We start from the raw sequence: 17,292 nt of genomic DNA, 5'->3' as shown, positions 1-17,292 counted from the left end.
TTGACTATTTGATATATATAAAAAAAAAAAAAGTTTACAAAGATACAATTTATTGCTAATTTGGATGCTACCCTTCATCTCCTTTCAAATTTTTTTGAGCCCTGTATTAGAAGCATGGGTTAAATGGAAGGAAAGTACTGTTCTTTAGTTTTCTCGAAGCTTCAACAGACCGTGGGACACGAGGAAAGCAAAGCTTGCTTTATGCACATGCTAAAGGGAAAGAAAAATGCTGATCAGTACTCATCTTGGACTCCCTTTTGGTTTTTCAAATGCTTTTGCCCGGGCTTGTTCCATAGGAACCTTCACTGTTCTACGGATCAAGAAATTAACACGAAGGCAAACATCAAGAAAATTCACAGTTGAAAGCACAACTGCAATTAAAATCAAAGGCGCGTAATTTATAAGCTTATGCTGTTCAATTTCGAGCTGGATTAGAAACAAAAGTCGTGTTCATGTATTTACACGATCAGAAAAGCTACAAAACAATCAACATCCAGAAGTTCTCCTGCTCCTAAGCAACGCAAACAGACAAACTATAGGTGATCAAATAAATTTAGATAGAAATAACTGTAATCGCTATCGGTATCGTCCCCTGCAAGGCTTCTTAGTTGCCCTGGAATTAATTGCTCGATGGGAAGATTAATATAAAGAGAGATAGAACTAGAAGAAGAAGAGTTACTTGTTCTGAATCGGATTCCATCTGCTCGGAGGAATCTGCCGGAAGCTCGGGTCCACCTTCTTGAACGGATGTTTCCCGGCGGCCTGCAAATCCTTGAGAGCTCGCGAAGCCGCCACGGTCGAGGCCTTGGCGCAGCAATGCAGGATCAGGACAAGCGCGAGAACCAGAGCCGCTAGTGATCTGGACATGATGACGGTGATGAATCTGATGATGAGATGAGATTTGGTAGGGCTTGATTAAGCGCTGATTTATACGGGAGTGATTCTTCTGGATCTGGTGGTGCAAGTGGGATCATGTGATTTTGGTTTGACTGTTCCTGGATTTGGGTCGTCATTGCAGCAGATTAATTAGTAGTAGTTAACAGTTGCAGCGTGGCCAACTGGCCATGTGACCGGTCACGTGATAATATTGTATGCAAATGTAATCCCTTGAATGGAACTGATGATAGTTATAGCTAATGTTTAGTTATTAATTTAGGATTTAGTAAAAATCTGGTCTTATAATTTAGTGATTAATCAAAGTCTTAGTAAATTTGGAATAAACTTTTCATCCTAAATCTTAAGAGTATAGTATGCGAGGATAATCTTGACCTCCTCGATTGGTTTAAGATAACGATTCCTAGATGTGGTTGGACTAGAAGAGCTCATCTTGAGCTAAGGATGGTCTCCATATGATTAATTATAAAAGAAAGACCCCTTCTTTATGGTAAGCACTCAATTAACTCCTAGTTTTAGTTCTTAGTTATCTCTTGCTCTCAAGCCCTCTTTTCATCATTCCATATCTTATTTAAGTATCGAAGTAGTTTATTTGACTAGTCTTGAGGTATTCTCATTGCTTTTTTTTGGCAGCCCTAAAGCATCCTTGAAGGTGGATTGAATTTTTGTCTTCTAGTATGTTCTTATTTTGAACATCTTAACGGACTTCTTTGTAATCAGTTAGTGTTTTTGACTTCTTTTTTCCTTGGACAATGGTTCTTGAATCATGTGCGTGCATCCTTTTACTTTTTGAGGTCGAGTTTGCCTTAGATTGTTTTTGCAATTTTGCATTCAACTTTCTATGTTGCTCTCACCCTTTATGCGCTTCTGATTCTAGGTTTGTGTTTGTTTGTCTATTTAACATGTTAGTAGCTCACACAGTATATAAGATTTTGCAGTTCAACTTTTGAATCATTAATCGCTCAAAGCTTTTAGCAGTTACACTTTGCCTTTGCTAGGAGAGGAGTGTCGCGCCTACTCCCCAGTCCTTTATGAATGAGGGACAGGTGTTATGCTTGCTCCCTAGTTCTTTAGTTCTTTGTTAACAATGCACTCATACTTTTGCATTTTTGGTTTTGATCTAGTCTAATGCATTTTGCACTTTTTGGCTTTAGGTTATGCTTGATCTTTTTGCACATCTATTACCTTTGATTTTGGGTTATCCCGGATCATTTTTGTGCTTTAGCATTTTCGATTCGTAATCCGATGTCACGTGTTCTACTTCCTTGATGCTAGGTTTCTCCTTATGATTTTGGCAATTCTTGCATTTTCTTTGATTTCTTGAATCATACTCGTGCTTTTGCGCTTCGATTCTTGGATCGTTTTGCACCTTCGCACTTTGGTTTTTGGATTGTTCTAGTGCCTTGGTGCTTTGGTTTTTGGATTATTCTTGCTCCTTCGCACTTTAGTTTTTAGAGCATTCTCGTGCCTTCACATTTTAGTCTTTGGATCGTTCGGTGCCTTCGTGCTTCAATTTTTAGACTGTTCTCACGTCTTCACACTTTGGTTTTTGGATTATTTTTATGCATTCATGCTTTGATTTTTGGATTGTTCTCGTGCTTTTGCATTTCGATTTTTGGATCATTCTTATGCCTTCGCTCTTCGATTTTTAGATCATTTCGCACTTTCACACTTTGGTTCTTGGATCGTTTTAGTGCCTACGTGCTTCACTTTTTAGATAATGAGCCTGTTACGGGTATTTCCCACTTTATTCCTTATGAGTTGGGCTCAACCTAGCAGGCCGACCCAATCGCATAAAGCCCAGTAGACCCCACATTAAGTTCGTCGAAGCAACCGTGCACATCACTGGAGCCCGAGCTTAGACCGCAGGACCAAGCGGGCTTTATACGAGCGAGCTCCCAACGACTCTTGCAGTTTGCCGACCTAACTGATTAGCTCGCATAACAAGAATGTCACATGCCAGAGAATATTAATGGGTTAGGGGTCGTCCTAGCTGGGTCATTCAGGCCCAACCTAGCCTCGTCCTCTCGGCCCATTTGATCTGCCTAGGTCGGTCCCATCCTGGCCCCTTGCAACAATATCATTACAACCACTTCTGAATTTTCGCGCACCCACCTTAGATCTCATCCTCATTAATGACGGATCCTATCTACATTAATGAGAGTCCCGTCGGCACCTGGCCACTACATGGGTGCCTTCGCCGACGCCGGATATTCTGTCCCATCACATGTAGAAGTACAACACATGCAAGAGGACATCTCCTCCTCCTATATATTAGCCAGCTCTTCCAAGAGCCATGGTAGGTTTTTTTACTGCCAACTTGTTGATACTCTGCATTTCCTTACTCGCTTACTTACTTGAACATCAGAGTATTTTGCAGGGCCTGACCGGCCGACGGATCAACAAACCAAACTAGATAACCTCTTTCTCCCTTCCTGATTCATTACATCAGTGCGAGCTAACGAATCACGGTCAACCAATTCCGAACGTCAATAGAGCCCTAGATCATTTCCACATATTCCACACTTTGATACTAGGCTTTGATTGACAAGCCTTAAATCGTTCTCACATATTCTACGTTTCGATACTAGGCTTCATTTGTCTATTGGAGTTTCGATGCCTGTTTAATGCATTCATTATCCTGAAAAACAAAATACACAAAAAGGAACTGCCACAAAATGGATTCTGAATTCTTTTGCTAGCTTTTGGCCTTCGAGAGATGAAGCATGTTTCTTGAATCTGCCAAAAGAACATTATGTTCCTTAATTACTCTCCTCGCCTTGAATTATGCGGCCTCCATGGTGATTAGTATGTTCTTCTTCCTAGGCTCCCACATCCACAAATTTTGTCAATTCCTCATTCCTAATTTGTGTCTTTATCTGATTCTTCAAGTCTTGGCATTTGTCAATATAGTGAAATTGGCAGAAGACGACCCTTTTCCTCCCTATAGACTTATCAACCTTCTTAGGGAATTTTATGAGACCCATTCCTTTGATGGCTATTAGGATATTGAAGCATGATTGTGTGAGCGGAGTATACTTTGTAAATTAGAGTCAAAGAGTATAATCGTGTCTTTTAGTCTTCTCTTCCTTCTAACATATCTCTCTATCAGTCTTTTTTTTTTCCTATCTTTATCTTCGTTTCTTTCGACTATTTACATTACTTTGACTTGTAAAATGTACTTGTTTTCTAGCCCAAGCAAACAAGTCTACCAAGGTAGTTGGTTGGTTTAAGGCCAAAAATTCTAGTAGAGAGGTGGGTCTAGTTCCTTGAAGCATGACTGTCATTTCTATTTTGACTTGCAAGTCTTGTATTTCTAAAGTAGCATTGCAAAACTTGTCCATGTACTGTCAAAGGGTCTTTTTGTTGCTTTGTTTGATGTTGAGAAGATAAGTTGCATCTTTTTTTCTTTGACAGTTGATGATGAAAGCTTTAATGAATGTAGACCTTAGTTGTTTGAAAGTGGATATAGAGCCCTGAGACAAACCATTATACCATGCTTGAGCGTTATCAATCAATGTCAAAGGGAAAACCCAACGCATAATTTAATTTTCCCGTCTATGTAATACCACGAGGGATTTGTAGTTCTGAATGTAATCGTGAGGGTCACCCTTACCTGAATATGTTGATATTTGGGGCATTTAGAACTTCCTTGGCAGAGATTTCTCCATTATTGTTGGGGCAAAAGGGATTCTCTTTCGCAGTTGGTCTTCTGACGTAAGCAACAACTTTTTCTGCTTGAAGACTTCCTCGATTATCCTTTTCATATCCACTATGCTAAAGGTCAATAGGTCTTCAACTTCATTGATCTTTTTCACAAAAACCCTTAGTGGAACCCATTCTTCATCAGTAGACGTGCTTCCCACAGTCTCGAGATACTTCTCTTTTCAAGGATCCCTTTGGGTGTCTTTACGCTTTTTCGGTGCCTCTTCCTTTTCTTTATCTCGAATTTCGAGAGAAAAAGGGTCTCGAGCACGATTTTTTCAAGGAGAAGTGGGCTACAACCAAGTTCTTTGTGGTTTCAGTGTAATCTTAGAACTTTCCTCTTGTACTCCTTAAAAAAAGATTAAGTTGGACACAAAATTCCTCGAGTCTAACAACAATTCTTCATGTGGGGTAATATTTTGCAATAACCCAGTAATTTATCGAAGTGCCCGCATTCATTTTTCTTGTTGGCATCTTGAGCATAAGTTCTTCAAGGAGGAAGAGGCTGCGGCCGAGTTCTTTGTGGTTCTAGTGTAGTCTTAGAACTTACTTCTTGTACTTTTTGGAGAGAGATCAAGCTAAACACAAACTTTATTAGGGTTGACGGCAATGCCACATGTGGGGTAATATTTTGCAATAACTCAGTAACTTCTCGAGGTACCCCACATTCCTTTTTCATGTTGGTGTTACAAGGCTTCGTGCTTTACCCGTGGCACCATTGGAAGAGCTTGCTCGATTGGGTCTGTGAGTCCAGTGGGATGAGTTTTCTCCTGGCCCAGAGGATGAATTCCTAGCTGCTCTTAAGAGTGAACTCCCAGCTAGTTTGGTGGTAAATTCACATTTTCCCTTATGGATGAATTCCCAATTGGTCTTGAGAGTGAACTCCTAACTTGTTTTGGGGGTGAATTCCTAATTAGTCTTGAGAGTGAACTCCCAATTGGGCCTAGGAGTAAATTCCTAGTTGACCTGGGGATTAATTCCCAAATGGTCTTGAAAGTGAACTCCCAGTTGGCCCCAAGGGTGAATTCTCAGCTAGCTCTGGGGATGAATTTCTAGCTGGTCTTGAGAATGAACTCCTAGTTGGCCTTGGGGGTGAATTTCCAACTGATCTTAAGTGTAAACTCCCAATTGGACCTAAGGGTGAATTCCCAATTGGTCTTGAGAATGAACTTTTGAGATGGCCTTAGGGGTGAATCCCCAGCTGGTCTTAAGAGTAAACTCCTAGCTGGCCCTAAAAATGAATTCCCAATTGGTCTTAAGAATGAACTCCTAGGTAGCATTGGGGGTGAATTCCTAGTTTGCCATATGGATGAATTCTCAACTAGTCTTGAAAGTGAGTTCTCAACTGGCCTTGGGGGTGAATTCCTAGCTAACTTTGGGGATGAATTTCCAAATGTTCTTAAGAGTGAACTCTTAGTTGGCCTTGGGAATGAATTCCTAACTGGTATTGAGAGTGAACTCCAGCCTTGGGCATGAATTCCTAGTTGGTTTTGGGGGTGAGACTCAGATTGGGCCTAAGGTTAAGAATCTCAAGGGGTATAAAATAAGCTATATTGTGGTAGTCCCATGGGGTATTAGGAACGCCTTGCACCTTGAGTGGACACCACAAAGATTGAGCCTCCACTCTTTCTTTGACTTTGTTGGTTGGTGGAGTTCCTTATTCGAGTCATTGCAGATTGATTTGTAGAATTTTTATATGTTTTCCATAGATGACATCAATTGTTGTTGTCAAGATACAACAATAAATTTATTTGATTAGGAATGTCGTCGTTTGGCTACCTGAGTTTGCAAGGAAGAAAACAATCAGAGGGCACGGGGAGGTCATCATGCAATCACTTTGATGTTTAAGTCAGACACTGAGAATGCTGAAAATTGTAGAAAAAAAATTTACATAAGTATCAAAAACATACTTTTTTGAAATGAGTGTCTACTTATTTATAGATGAGTATGGAGTAATTCTAAGTAATCCAGGATTTGAGTTCTTATAAATAATGTTAATCTTTTATAGATATATTTATATGGTCAACCTACTACTGCGGCTCTGGTGGGGCAGGGGGCTGCGCCCTTGGTAGGCCCGTGGGGGTTGCCCTCCGCGGGAGCTTCCCGTGACCACCATGTGTTAGCTTGGGAGAGGGGTGCTTTCCCACCGCACGGCCCATGTAGTTTTCATGGTTGGCTCACAGGGACAGCCCACGATTGTCTTTGTCGGCCTGCGACTGTCTGCGTCATTGGTTAACTCGATTAATCTAAGTTTACCCACTTATTATTTTTTATTTTTTAACCTTTTTTCTCATCACACACCCGCCAGTATGGATGGGCAAATGGGCTTGAGTGAGTTGTAAAGAAATCTTCTAGAACCCATTTTGAGAACTGGTTGCAGCAACCGGTTCCAGCCGGCGCTGTTTTCTATATTTGTATTTAATTAAAACATTTTAAGTATTAATATTTAATTGAAAATAATTTAAGGAAGTTTGGAGGGGGCAGAGACGGTAGGGGTGCCCGTGCATTTAACCAAAACACTAAAAACAGAAACGTATTAAGCAGAAATCCGACGCCGTTTGGGATCTTCACGCGATAAAAAACGAGGAGAAGTGGGCGTCAATAGGACGAGGAAGTTGGGAGTTCAGTCCGACGAGACCAGTTGCTGAAATTTAGGGTCCAAGACGAGAGAACAAACTCCGAAACCTTGATCGCGTTAATTATCTCTCGATCGGCTTTCCGGTAACTCCTTCCTCTCTTTCTCTCTCTCTCTCTCTCTCTCTCTACTTTCTCCGTACTGCCTCTATTTCTTCTCATTCATGGATCTTCTGTTTTCGTTTTCGTTGTTGACGAACTTCGCGGTGTCAATTTACATGTTGGACAATGTTCTTACAACCATTTGCCTGATTCAGTTAAGATTTTGTGTGGAAATTCGGGTATGGACACGAGGTAGGGGAAAATCAAGGAAGGGGCGGTGATGAAATTTAAATGCAGCTGGAGAAATCACGTTCCACTTTTTCTTTCTTTTACGGTTGTTCAAGGTTGTAGTTCTGTCACGGAAATTTTGACTGCAAACCGCTAATTAGATTTGTCAATCGACCGGGTTAGGGCCGGTGTATCGGTATGTGTTTTCATTACATTCTGGTGTTCGGCTTATATGGTTTCTGGCAGATTCAATTATGAATTTCGCGTTTAGAGAGTATGTGAATCTATTGTTTTTGGGATAGCAATATTCAATAGGCTTGGTATGTTGTTGTTGTTGTATCCACTCCTTCCCTTTCAATTTCACAAATTCCTTGTCGGCAGTACATAAGGTTTTCAATTTGTTCAAGGATGGGTTCTATTTTTAATCTGGTAATCATGTGGCAGCAATCTCACATGATCCCCATGTCGAAGTGACCTCCTATCTTGGGCTAATTTGGTTGCTCTCAATTGGATTTGGCCATAATTACCTGCATATATGCCACTGAGAAAGAAATGGAGCTTTGTGCAAGAAAATATGTGGTGAATATTTCTTGCATATAGTCTCTATGTATGATGATTCTTTGTATTGAATTCATTAGTAGGTCATACTTTTGATGTGGCTTCCATAAGATTATCCGTTCTTACCTTACCCGCTAATTAATTTACACTGTATTCTTATATAAATTATATAAATTTTCTTTATTTTTACCCCAAAAGTACCCCCATATGATTCCCATCACTGCAAGTTGCTGAGTATTGTTAGTGCTGTTTTTATTTCTCTTAAAATTTGGCCTGTGTCTTGCTTGTGCTGCTGTAAAAGTTGTCTTCCACAAATTCCATCAGGTCATATTTTATCGTGTTTCTTGTTGAATGACTCTTATGTTTTTCAGTTAGATAAATTTCAACTTAAAGGGAAAGCTACCAAATTCAAGCCAGGAAAGTTACTTGCTTCTTTTATCATTGAAGCTACTTGATGGCAGAGAAAGCATGTGTGAAACGCCTCCAGAAGGAATATAGAGCACTTTGTAAAGTATGTTCTACTCTTATGTTTTTTGGATTATAATGATAGTGGCATATGATTGAAGCACGTGCTCTATCTGTCAACTGAATTTCCTTTATCTTATCCTGTCTGTCCTAAGTTTTATCAGATCCATTATTTAACCTCCCACATCTATTTTGCTAGGTACCCATCATTCTTAGTTAGCAAAAAAGTATAGCTTTCTCTCATTGCTTCACTTGCACAAACGCTTGTTTATACATTAATTTTGTTTCAAGTTTAAAATATGCAGAAATTTGTGACTTTTTACATCAAGTTCCAAACATTTAGTATATGGAAGATATAATTTGTGTGCAACTTCTTCAAATTCTTTCTCCCACGTGTTGCAACTCAATAGTATACACTATCATGTGTTCTCTCAATTTCTTTTCTTGTAACTTGCAATTCATCAATAACAACAACATATCCAGCCTTTATCCTACTATGTGGGGTCGGCTATATGAATTCTAGATTTCCATATATTTCTGTCTTTTGTCATATCTTCATTGAGGTCCATACACTTCATATCAAACTTTAATATCTCTCCCAAAGGTGTGCATAACAACTCACGTGATTACTTTTCATTCTAATAACATCAAGCTTCTAAAATTTTTTTCCATTACAATATTCACCAGGGTTTCATTAAGAGGTAGTATTATCCATAATAATAGTGGATATGTTTCTATTAATGTTTCAGTCCAACAAGACATGTATATGTGCATGAGAAAAGACCTTTTAGTATGAGGGATAGGAACATTGGCGAATCTTAAAATGCTATTTTGCGAAAGTCACATGTCATCAATGGAATTGTTGTAAATAGCCATAAAACCTCTCTTGATTGGCTTAGTGGTCCACATCTGTAGTGATAATAATCATACTCCCAATTTTCTCTTAACTTGTATGTTTTTTGCTTCTCTACATCATAAATTTTTAATGAATCTGTTGATCATGTCTCTTGAAACCATTTTAAACATGGGTTGAGAGCCGTTAACGAATTTTTTGAACTGAACACAATCAACCATAGGAAAAGGATACTCACGTAAAAAAGATCATGGAAGCTAAATCATATGAGGAATCTTTATCAAATACCTGAGTACCACCGTTACTCTTCCATTTCTCCCATCATTGTATTCTTATTATTTTTCAAACACCTATTCAAACGTTCATGCAAATGTTTTGCTCAACTTATAATCTTTCCAGTTGTTTGTCTATTACAGACTTATAGTGGTTACAGGCCCAATCTACTTCTATTGTCACCTTTTAAAAATCCTTCCAAACAATATATGTTAAGCTCCTTTTCCTAGATGAAGCAAGGCTTGAATTTGACTCAAGTGATGGGGATAGAGGACAGATTTGGGTTGCAATCTGTTGACTGCTACAGAGATGTTCACTACTTACCTGGCTTTCCTCTTGTTTAGTCTCAAAACATTTTTGTGAAATTTGAAAAATATGACCTAAAAAGAAGGATAATAATGCATCATCAGAAGAACATGTATCAAAATAGCTTGGATGCAACACATATCAAAGTTACCCAACAATATACCAAGCCTTTATCTTACTATGTGGGTTGGCTATATGAATCCCAGATCTGCAGTCACTCCTATATATGGCCTTATCTTCTGTAATTATAAATGCTTTATTTATATGTTTCATTAAGCTTGTTTAGGTTTTCTTGGCTTGCTTGAAAACTTTGTTTTCTTTCTTTAGATATCTTTTGATTGATTTGAACTTGAGCCTAAATCATTCTCTCTTACTGTAATATAAGATCGTGCATAAGTATTTTGTTTGGTAAGTAAGATTTTAAATTCCCAAAAATTAGGTGTGTGCAAAGATACTCAAAGACCATACAGCTGTACCTGTGCAACGGCCTGATCAATTGGATTGAATGGCATGGGTCTGGTTAAACCATCCCTCATTTTCCGTTATTAGCTGTTGGCTATCCATAGTTTAGGTGGCTGTAGTATTTAGCATGGAAATGTGTTCAGCAGTCTAATGCTAAATTTGTTTAATGATATTTTTAAAAAGAGTGTTGATTCTAAGAATTATAAATCAGACAAGGGTGCACTTCTTTTTTTAATTAGAACATAGAACTTAGTTTTCTTCCTCACACTTTTTCTTGTAGCTATAATTACTTGACACTTTTTGGTGGCATCCTGACTGGGTAGCTTCATTTTCTGGATGACCACAAGAACTATCTGGAATTTGAAACAAATACCACAATTCATGATTAGTTACTAGAATTTTCTAGGAACTCCTGTATTGGCACTCCATTTTATGAGGTTGGTACCACCTGTGTCCTTTATTGCATGACTAATGAAATGGGTTTAAACAAGAATCAGCATTGAATTTTTTGGTATAAGAATTCTGGGGAGAGAGAGAGAGAGAGAGAGAGAGGATTACGTTGTTGGATAAACCAGCAAGATCTCTAAGTACAGATTGAAAAAGTTTATGGGTCAAATGCAAATGACACCACCCCACAAAAAGAGGGGGAAAAAAAAGAGAGACACAAAATATGTTGCTGTTTCGTCCTCATATCTTTAAAATGAATTTTGTGGAAGAGGAAAGATCAGGGTGCAAGTCAGTGGTGCATTTGCATGAAAAACTTTTTTCGTGGTGATGAAATAGAAAAATGGTGCTAGGAAGTTACCTGGAATCAAAATAGAACTTGGTACAGGTGTGTGCAGCAGAATTGGAAGAGGGAAGCACTCATGCTGCCTAGTTATGGCTGTATCAGGGATGAGGTCAGGAAGACAGATACTTTGCTTGTCCTATCATTTAATTTTATATGTACTCTAAGCACCATCTTTTCCATAAACTTACATTTATTTGGGTTTTATAATGAATGAGACTTGGATACTGAGGTTGAACTGGTAGGTTGGACTCACTCTGCAGAGAACAGCTTATGACTTTGCTTGGTTCTCTTTTACATTTGTGAGTTGTAATGCTTAGCATTACACCTGCAACTAGATACTCTGGAAATTCCTCTTGGCTACCCTGTGCATTTTAATCAAAGTTGATTTCCATTTCTACATAGCATAGCAAACATAATTCTGAAGTACAAAGTTAGAAAGTTGGATTTCTTACTTTTGTTAATTCTTTTGCCATTGTATTCTGATTGAGAAATAGGGTAGCCCATCTATTTGTTCTTCTGATAGCATGATGTATCATTCTTAAATTATAAGATCTGCTCTCTTTTTGTTTGTTCAGTTGAACTTTATATTTGTGTTTAGTATATATGGATTTTGCTTTTGCCTTGATATTACAACTAATATTGTATGTTCAACTGATATGCAGCTCAGTTGTTTGCATACTCCACATTGAGATAAAATTTCAATTTGTGATCCAAACGTGATATTTGTGCTCTGTGAATTTGCAGGAACCTGTTTCCAATGTCACAGCTAGGCCTTCCCCAAATGATATTCTTGAATGGCGTAAGTTTCCTTCTCATATTTGTGTTCTACTGGACAAAATTTTCTACAAGAATTATCAGTTTGAGCATCTCTTTCCTTCTATCATCACGTGGGCGATTTTTTATTTTTTATTGCTTTTATGTTATCTTATGTTTAGCTTGATGTCAAATAAGGTATGGTTGTTCAAAATTAGCTTGCAGAGTTATTGCTCAGGAGTATTTGATAATTGTTACTAGAAGTAGTTTATAGGAGAATTGCCCAGGACATTAAGATGCATTAATTTGCCGATTCCCTAATGTTATCCTCTCCTCTATGCTGAGCTTTGTTCCTTTAAGGTTCTTTGATAGTGATTCCTTGCTCAGAAATTTTTGTCGTCTTCAAAATATTTGTTACATCTATTGATTCCTGGATGACAATGACCTAATTTTTTTTCTTGAAGTTATATTTCAACTTGTACAATAGAAGAATGGAAAATGTATAATTAACTAGGCACCTTGGTGAATGTGATCAAGCTTTTAGGGTTTTTGAACAATTGTTGCTTTTGCAAAACAAGGAAGACATCTCCCCCCGCGTCCCCCACAACAAAAAAAGTTTATTCTATAGTTCAGTAGCCAAGGAAACACATGAAATTTAAGCACTACGCAAGCCAAATGCCCAATATAGTAAAGTATTAAGTTGCTATATTGATTTGCAACTATAAATAAACTGACCAACCTTATGATTCATTCTTTTTATTTTATTAATAATTTGGTTAATTTTTTCATAGTTCTTGGTTTTTCAGTTTCATCTCATGATTGAGGCTGTGAAAGCTTTTCCAGATTTTTATCTCTGAATTTTTTATACAACGCTGGAACTAGCTCTAATGATTTATTTTGCTATATGCTTTCTTATTCACCTATTGTTTACTAAATGCATAACATATATTTTATTCAATGTTTATATATCTCAGATTATGTACTAGAGGGAAGTGAAGGAACACCTTTTGCAGGTTTGATCAGTAATATTGAGCACCTCATTCTGAACAGATACATTTATTTCATACCATATTTTTTTTTTTCATTTTTTAGTAAATTTTAATTGGTTTTGATGATTCATGAATTTCTCTCACTTATTTATGGTAAGGTGGTTATTACTATGGGAAGATCATGTTTCCTCCAGAGTATCCATTTAAACCTCCTGGGATCAGGTAGTGTGGGTTCTGTCTGCTTAATTAAGTTTCTCTGTAAGAAAAACACTTTAACAGCTTATCTTATACTTTTTTAAATTTTGGCATGCTCGTGTGGTTGCTTGACCAAAAATAATGTTTTCCTTCCTGTAGCATGATTACTCCAAATGGACGTTTTATGACACAAAAGAAAATCTGCCTGTCTATGAGTGATTGTAAGTGTTGCTCAATTTGCTGGATAAAGGAGTCAAATTTTCACTTGGATAACTGCTTTAATTTCCTATGTCTCCATCATTTTTCCAGTTCACCCAGAAAGTTGGAACCCGATGTGGTCTGTAGCAAGGTAACAAATTTCCATTGATGGGAAACAGATGTACTGTTTGTGACAATTTTGTCTAGCCTCCAATGCTCACTTGCATTTCTGTCTTACCTACAGCATACTTACAGGACTTCTCTCATTCATGGTGAGTTATGTGCTTTAGTATCTTAATTACTCATTTACATGTAGTTTGATTCCTTATTTCCTGTTTGCTTCAGAGGGAGGAGAGGGCATTGAGATTTTGGGCAGAATAAGGCCCTGTGTTTGTTATAATTAGGAAGGTTTTTGCACTTCATTGTATGTTGTTTGGACCCAAGGCCTACCTGTTAATGAATCTGGTGAATTTGTGTCCTAAATTGCTATGAACCTGTTCAATAAGCTTGTAATTGTAATTATTGATCAGGAACTACTTGCAGCATAGCTTGTGTGAGCATTTTCCAGATTTACGACATAGATTTCCTAAATACATCATGTGTCCAAGCCTGTAGTGCTTACAAACTTTACCTTGGCTGAGGATGCATTTCTTTATCGTGCAGATGGACAACAGTCCCACAACTGGCAGTGTTACTACTACTGTGGCTGAGAAGCAACGGTTAGCAAATTCTAGTCTTGCTTTCAATTGTAAGAAGTAAGTCCCTTGCAACACTTGTGTGGTTTTTTTTTTTTTTTTTTTATCATTTTCTTTCCTGCCTATGGATTCTCGTTTTCGTCTGTGTGCATGTTGAGTTCTCAAAATTTTGTTATTCCCTGATTGCCCCTCCCTTTTATGGATCATTGCTAGGATTTGTCTGAGGTACTATCTCCTTTAAGGCTTTCGGCTCTTTTTTTCTTTTTTTTTTCCCTTTTATCTTTTGGGCCCGGCGGGCTGTGTTTCAGTGGTTGACTATCAATCTTAACATGCATATGTATTCTATATATCTTGAGGGCCAGATTGAGCTCTTGTGATGTATTGGTTAACCAGATTTTGCGAGTTGGGGCTGTCCATCCGAGCAGCATTACTTTAATACTCTAAAAAGTTGTAGGGAGTTTTTTATTAATGAAATGCACGTGAAATTCCTCCATCATCTGTATCATTCCTTGAAACTCCAATTGCATTTATCACTTCACAGTGGTGCTAATTGATTCTGCCACTTTCCTCCCCTCAGCCCGACATTCAGGAAAATTTTCCCAGAGTATGTGCAGAAGTATGAACAGAAGCAGCTTGCAGATCAGCGTGTGGAGGAGCACGAGTCTACTGCGCATAATTTGAAATCTAATTCCAGACCTTTGTTGGAGAAAATGGGCAATTCTAAGCAAGAGGAGAACCCTAAGAGGGTAGAAGGCCCAAGGGATCTGAAAAATGCCAGGAAACAATCTATCCCAACCTGGGTGCTGTTGGTACTGTTTTCCATCTTCGGTGTCGTAATGGCCCTGCCCCTGCTTCAACTGTGACAGTAAGTAGAGAATGGAGGAGGGACACCATATTTAGGGTGGTTAGCAGACAAACAGGCCTCTGCAATTCAATGGAACCCTGCTGAGTGCTTGACGTCTGTCTGAGGTTTGTGATTATATCTAACTGAACTTGTATAGGCTGGTGATGCAAATGGGGGGAGAGGGTCGATTGCGATTGGACTCTAGGCCGAGACGATGGTTCTCTTTCCATATATTCTACTGTTGTCGTTTGGTTTTGTGAACTTAGGTTTGACCAGTACAAGCTTGTGATCACACCACCTCCACGACCACGTTCTATTTAGAGGTTTTTGTTATTATCTTTTTTTTAGGATGACTACCCTTTATGCGGTCTCCAGCTTTCGTGCCCTCAATTCTAGTAGAAGAGGTAAATTACAGGTGTGAAGTTTTGTTTCACTGCGTAGGGCGAGAATTGAATTTACGATTTACTGGTGCAAATTTGATATATCGTTTGCCCAATCACTCGTCTATGCTCCGGAAGTTTATTGAGGGCTGTTTTTCCACCCTGTTCATTTTAAGAAGTTAAAACCTTTTTGCTCTGAAATATATATGACTCGTCCACGTCCACCCAAAGCTGGGAAAGAATTTTGTACGCTGAGAAGCTCACGTTTAAATATAGTTTCATCAAAGTGATTACAAAGAATCAAATCCGGGCACTGACAAGAAAACAAAAACAAAAAAATAAAGTTTTTACCGTTGAATGAACTGATGATTACAAAGGAAGATGAAGATGTTTACCGGTTAATTCTTGCCAAGATCGAGCCGTTTTGGCTCGAGATTTCAAAGCGAAAACCGATTGCTTTGAAACGTCAAATATCCATTTGACAGAAGCATCAACCAGCTTTTTATCTTTGTTTTTTTCTTTGGCTGACTGTACAGAAGCATTAACTTGGATGGCTGAATCTTCACAGTTCAAGGGCGAAACTAAGGCCGGCCGGGATCCATCTGTTCCTCATCGCCTCCGGCGGAACTGCATTGATTGACTCGTGTGTTCCGGCTCAAAAGCCTTTTCAACGATCTTAGCCGCCTAACCACCGGAGATTTCGTTTCTTCATCTTCGGCAATCTGGCTTGGTATATCAATCACCAACGCCCCATTTTGTGGTTCAGAAGATGAAGAAGAACAAGATGAAGATGATGCAGACGTCGGAGCTTGTTCGGAACCGGATTCCAGAGTGTTAACCTGAGAATGGTTCCCCCAAATCAACACATTAGTCGGAAAATCCGAATTATCCGATCTGGGTATACCGAGCATGGCCTCCAGTGTCACGTCTGGCGACTGGGGGGAAACTGGTTGGCGGCAAATCGGGCAAGTGGAATGAGAGTGGAACCACATGTCAATGCAATCCACATGAAACCCATGTTTGCATTTGGGAAGCAGCCGGGCTTTCTCGCCCCCGGCGACCTCCGAGAGACAGACGGAGCATTCCAGCCCATCTTTGAAGTCTTTGGGGTCGAATATCACGACGGGTAGAGACTTGAGCACCGACGGGTCCAGGCCGGCGGTGGCGCCTGACTCGCGGCGTCGGGGGACGGTAGGGGCGGCTGGCTGGCGGCCTCCTCGCCGGCGTTGCCAGAGATATCTGGCGTAGAGGTGGAGGCACAGAACGAAGACCACCACCATGAAGAGGGCTAGTATGGCGCCGACCATGAGCTTTCCGGTTAAAGCAACTGCCGGCGAGTCGTTAAGTTTCCCGTTCCAGTCCGGCGAGTCTCCCATTTTGGGGGAAAATCTCGAGATTCCAAGAGAGAGAGAGAGAGAGAGATGGATGATGAAAATGGAATTGCAGTATTCGGAAGAGACAATGGAGAGGGGTTTTAAGAACGTTGCGAGGGGGGAACGTGAAGAGAAAGAAAATTCTTGTGTTTGGTTTCTAAGAAAGCGAGACGACTAGACATTCAAAGAGAGGAGGAGAAGCATGCACGAAAGTGTTCGGAAAAGGCGGCGGCGTTTTGGAGTCATCTCGTTGGCTGCTACTTTGACGTTGACGGGGTCTGAGAATTCAAGTTTGAAAAGCAAAATTAAATTACGTTCGAATTTCCTCATTGATTTTGAGGCCAAAACTATAAAACAACAGTAGAAAATGTAATTTAGTAGTAGCAAAGTGTCACTGTCTTGGTTTAATTTTCTAACTAATAAATTAGCTTCTTTCTCCTCCTCCTCCTACAAAAGCCATGTTCCATTTGAGACCCCCCGGGAAATCTCCATCCCTATTGGAGTATGTAATTGGGAGAAGAAAGAGACAGAGAAGCAAAAAGGAGGGCAATGATACGTTGTTCTTAGACCTTGGTTGCGTTGCGTACGCAATTGGTCGTGTTTTTTTGCAACTTTGATGGTTCCAACGCACGCCCGACGTCCTCCTTTTAACTTT

At 39.3% G+C, this 17,292-nt stretch overlaps 2 protein-coding genes across 5 annotated transcripts; one reads left to right on the top strand and one right to left on the bottom strand.

The window, feature by feature from the left end:
• The first annotated feature begins 7,137 nt into the window (after window positions 1–7,137).
• On the top strand, window positions 7,138–15,317 carry LOC127790240 (ubiquitin-conjugating enzyme E2 34-like). 4 transcript variants are annotated; one of them, XM_052319579.1, is made up of 11 exons: window positions 7,140–7,320; window positions 7,491–7,619; window positions 8,433–8,572; window positions 11,955–12,009; window positions 12,938–12,976; window positions 13,111–13,174; window positions 13,307–13,368; window positions 13,457–13,496; window positions 13,590–13,617; window positions 14,009–14,100; window positions 14,618–15,317. In XM_052319579.1, the coding sequence occupies exons 3-11, from the start codon at window positions 8,516–8,518 to the stop codon at window positions 14,901–14,903; spliced, it is 723 nt and encodes a 240-aa protein (XP_052175539.1). In that variant the 5' UTR covers window positions 7,140–7,320; window positions 7,491–7,619; window positions 8,433–8,515; the 3' UTR covers window positions 14,904–15,317. The 4 variants fall into 4 exon arrangements, with proteins under 4 accessions (XP_052175540.1, XP_052175539.1, XP_052175538.1 ...); XM_052319578.1 differs by having other exon boundaries at window positions 7,491–7,699; XM_052319580.1 differs by lacking the exon at window positions 7,491–7,619 and having other exon boundaries at window positions 7,138–7,320; window positions 14,009–14,064.
• LOC127790239 (RING-H2 finger protein ATL60-like) lies at window positions 14,082–17,009 on the bottom strand. The gene has a single exon (XM_052319576.1). It carries the CDS (start codon window positions 16,638–16,640, stop codon window positions 15,846–15,848), a length of 795 nt encoding a protein of 264 aa, XP_052175536.1. The 5' UTR covers window positions 16,641–17,009; the 3' UTR covers window positions 14,082–15,845.
• Between the last annotated feature and the right edge of the window lie 283 nt (window positions 17,010–17,292).

The sequence above is a fragment of the Diospyros lotus genome, chromosome 14 (genome assembly GCF_014633365.1).
Source record: "Diospyros lotus cultivar Yz01 chromosome 14, ASM1463336v1, whole genome shotgun sequence".
Classification (NCBI taxonomy): domain Eukaryota; kingdom Viridiplantae; phylum Streptophyta; class Magnoliopsida; order Ericales; family Ebenaceae; genus Diospyros; species Diospyros lotus.
Note: the sequence above shows the minus strand (reverse complement) of the source record. Positions and strands in the feature narration are given on the sequence as shown.

Coding starts and splice junctions, on each gene's coding strand:
- LOC127790240 (XM_052319579.1), top strand. CDS start 8,516: ATGGCAGAGAAAGCATGTGTGAAACGCCTCCAGAAGGAATATAGAGCA. Junction 8,573..11,954: donor AATATAGAGCACTTTGTAAA/GTATGTTCTACT, acceptor GTGAATTTGCAG/GAACCTGTTTCCAATGTCAC. Junction 14,101..14,617: donor CTTGCTTTCAATTGTAAGAA/GTAAGTCCCTTG, acceptor TCCTCCCCTCAG/CCCGACATTCAGGAAAATTT.
- LOC127790239 (XM_052319576.1), bottom strand. CDS start 16,640: ATGGGAGACTCGCCGGACTGGAACGGGAAACTTAACGACTCGCCGGCA.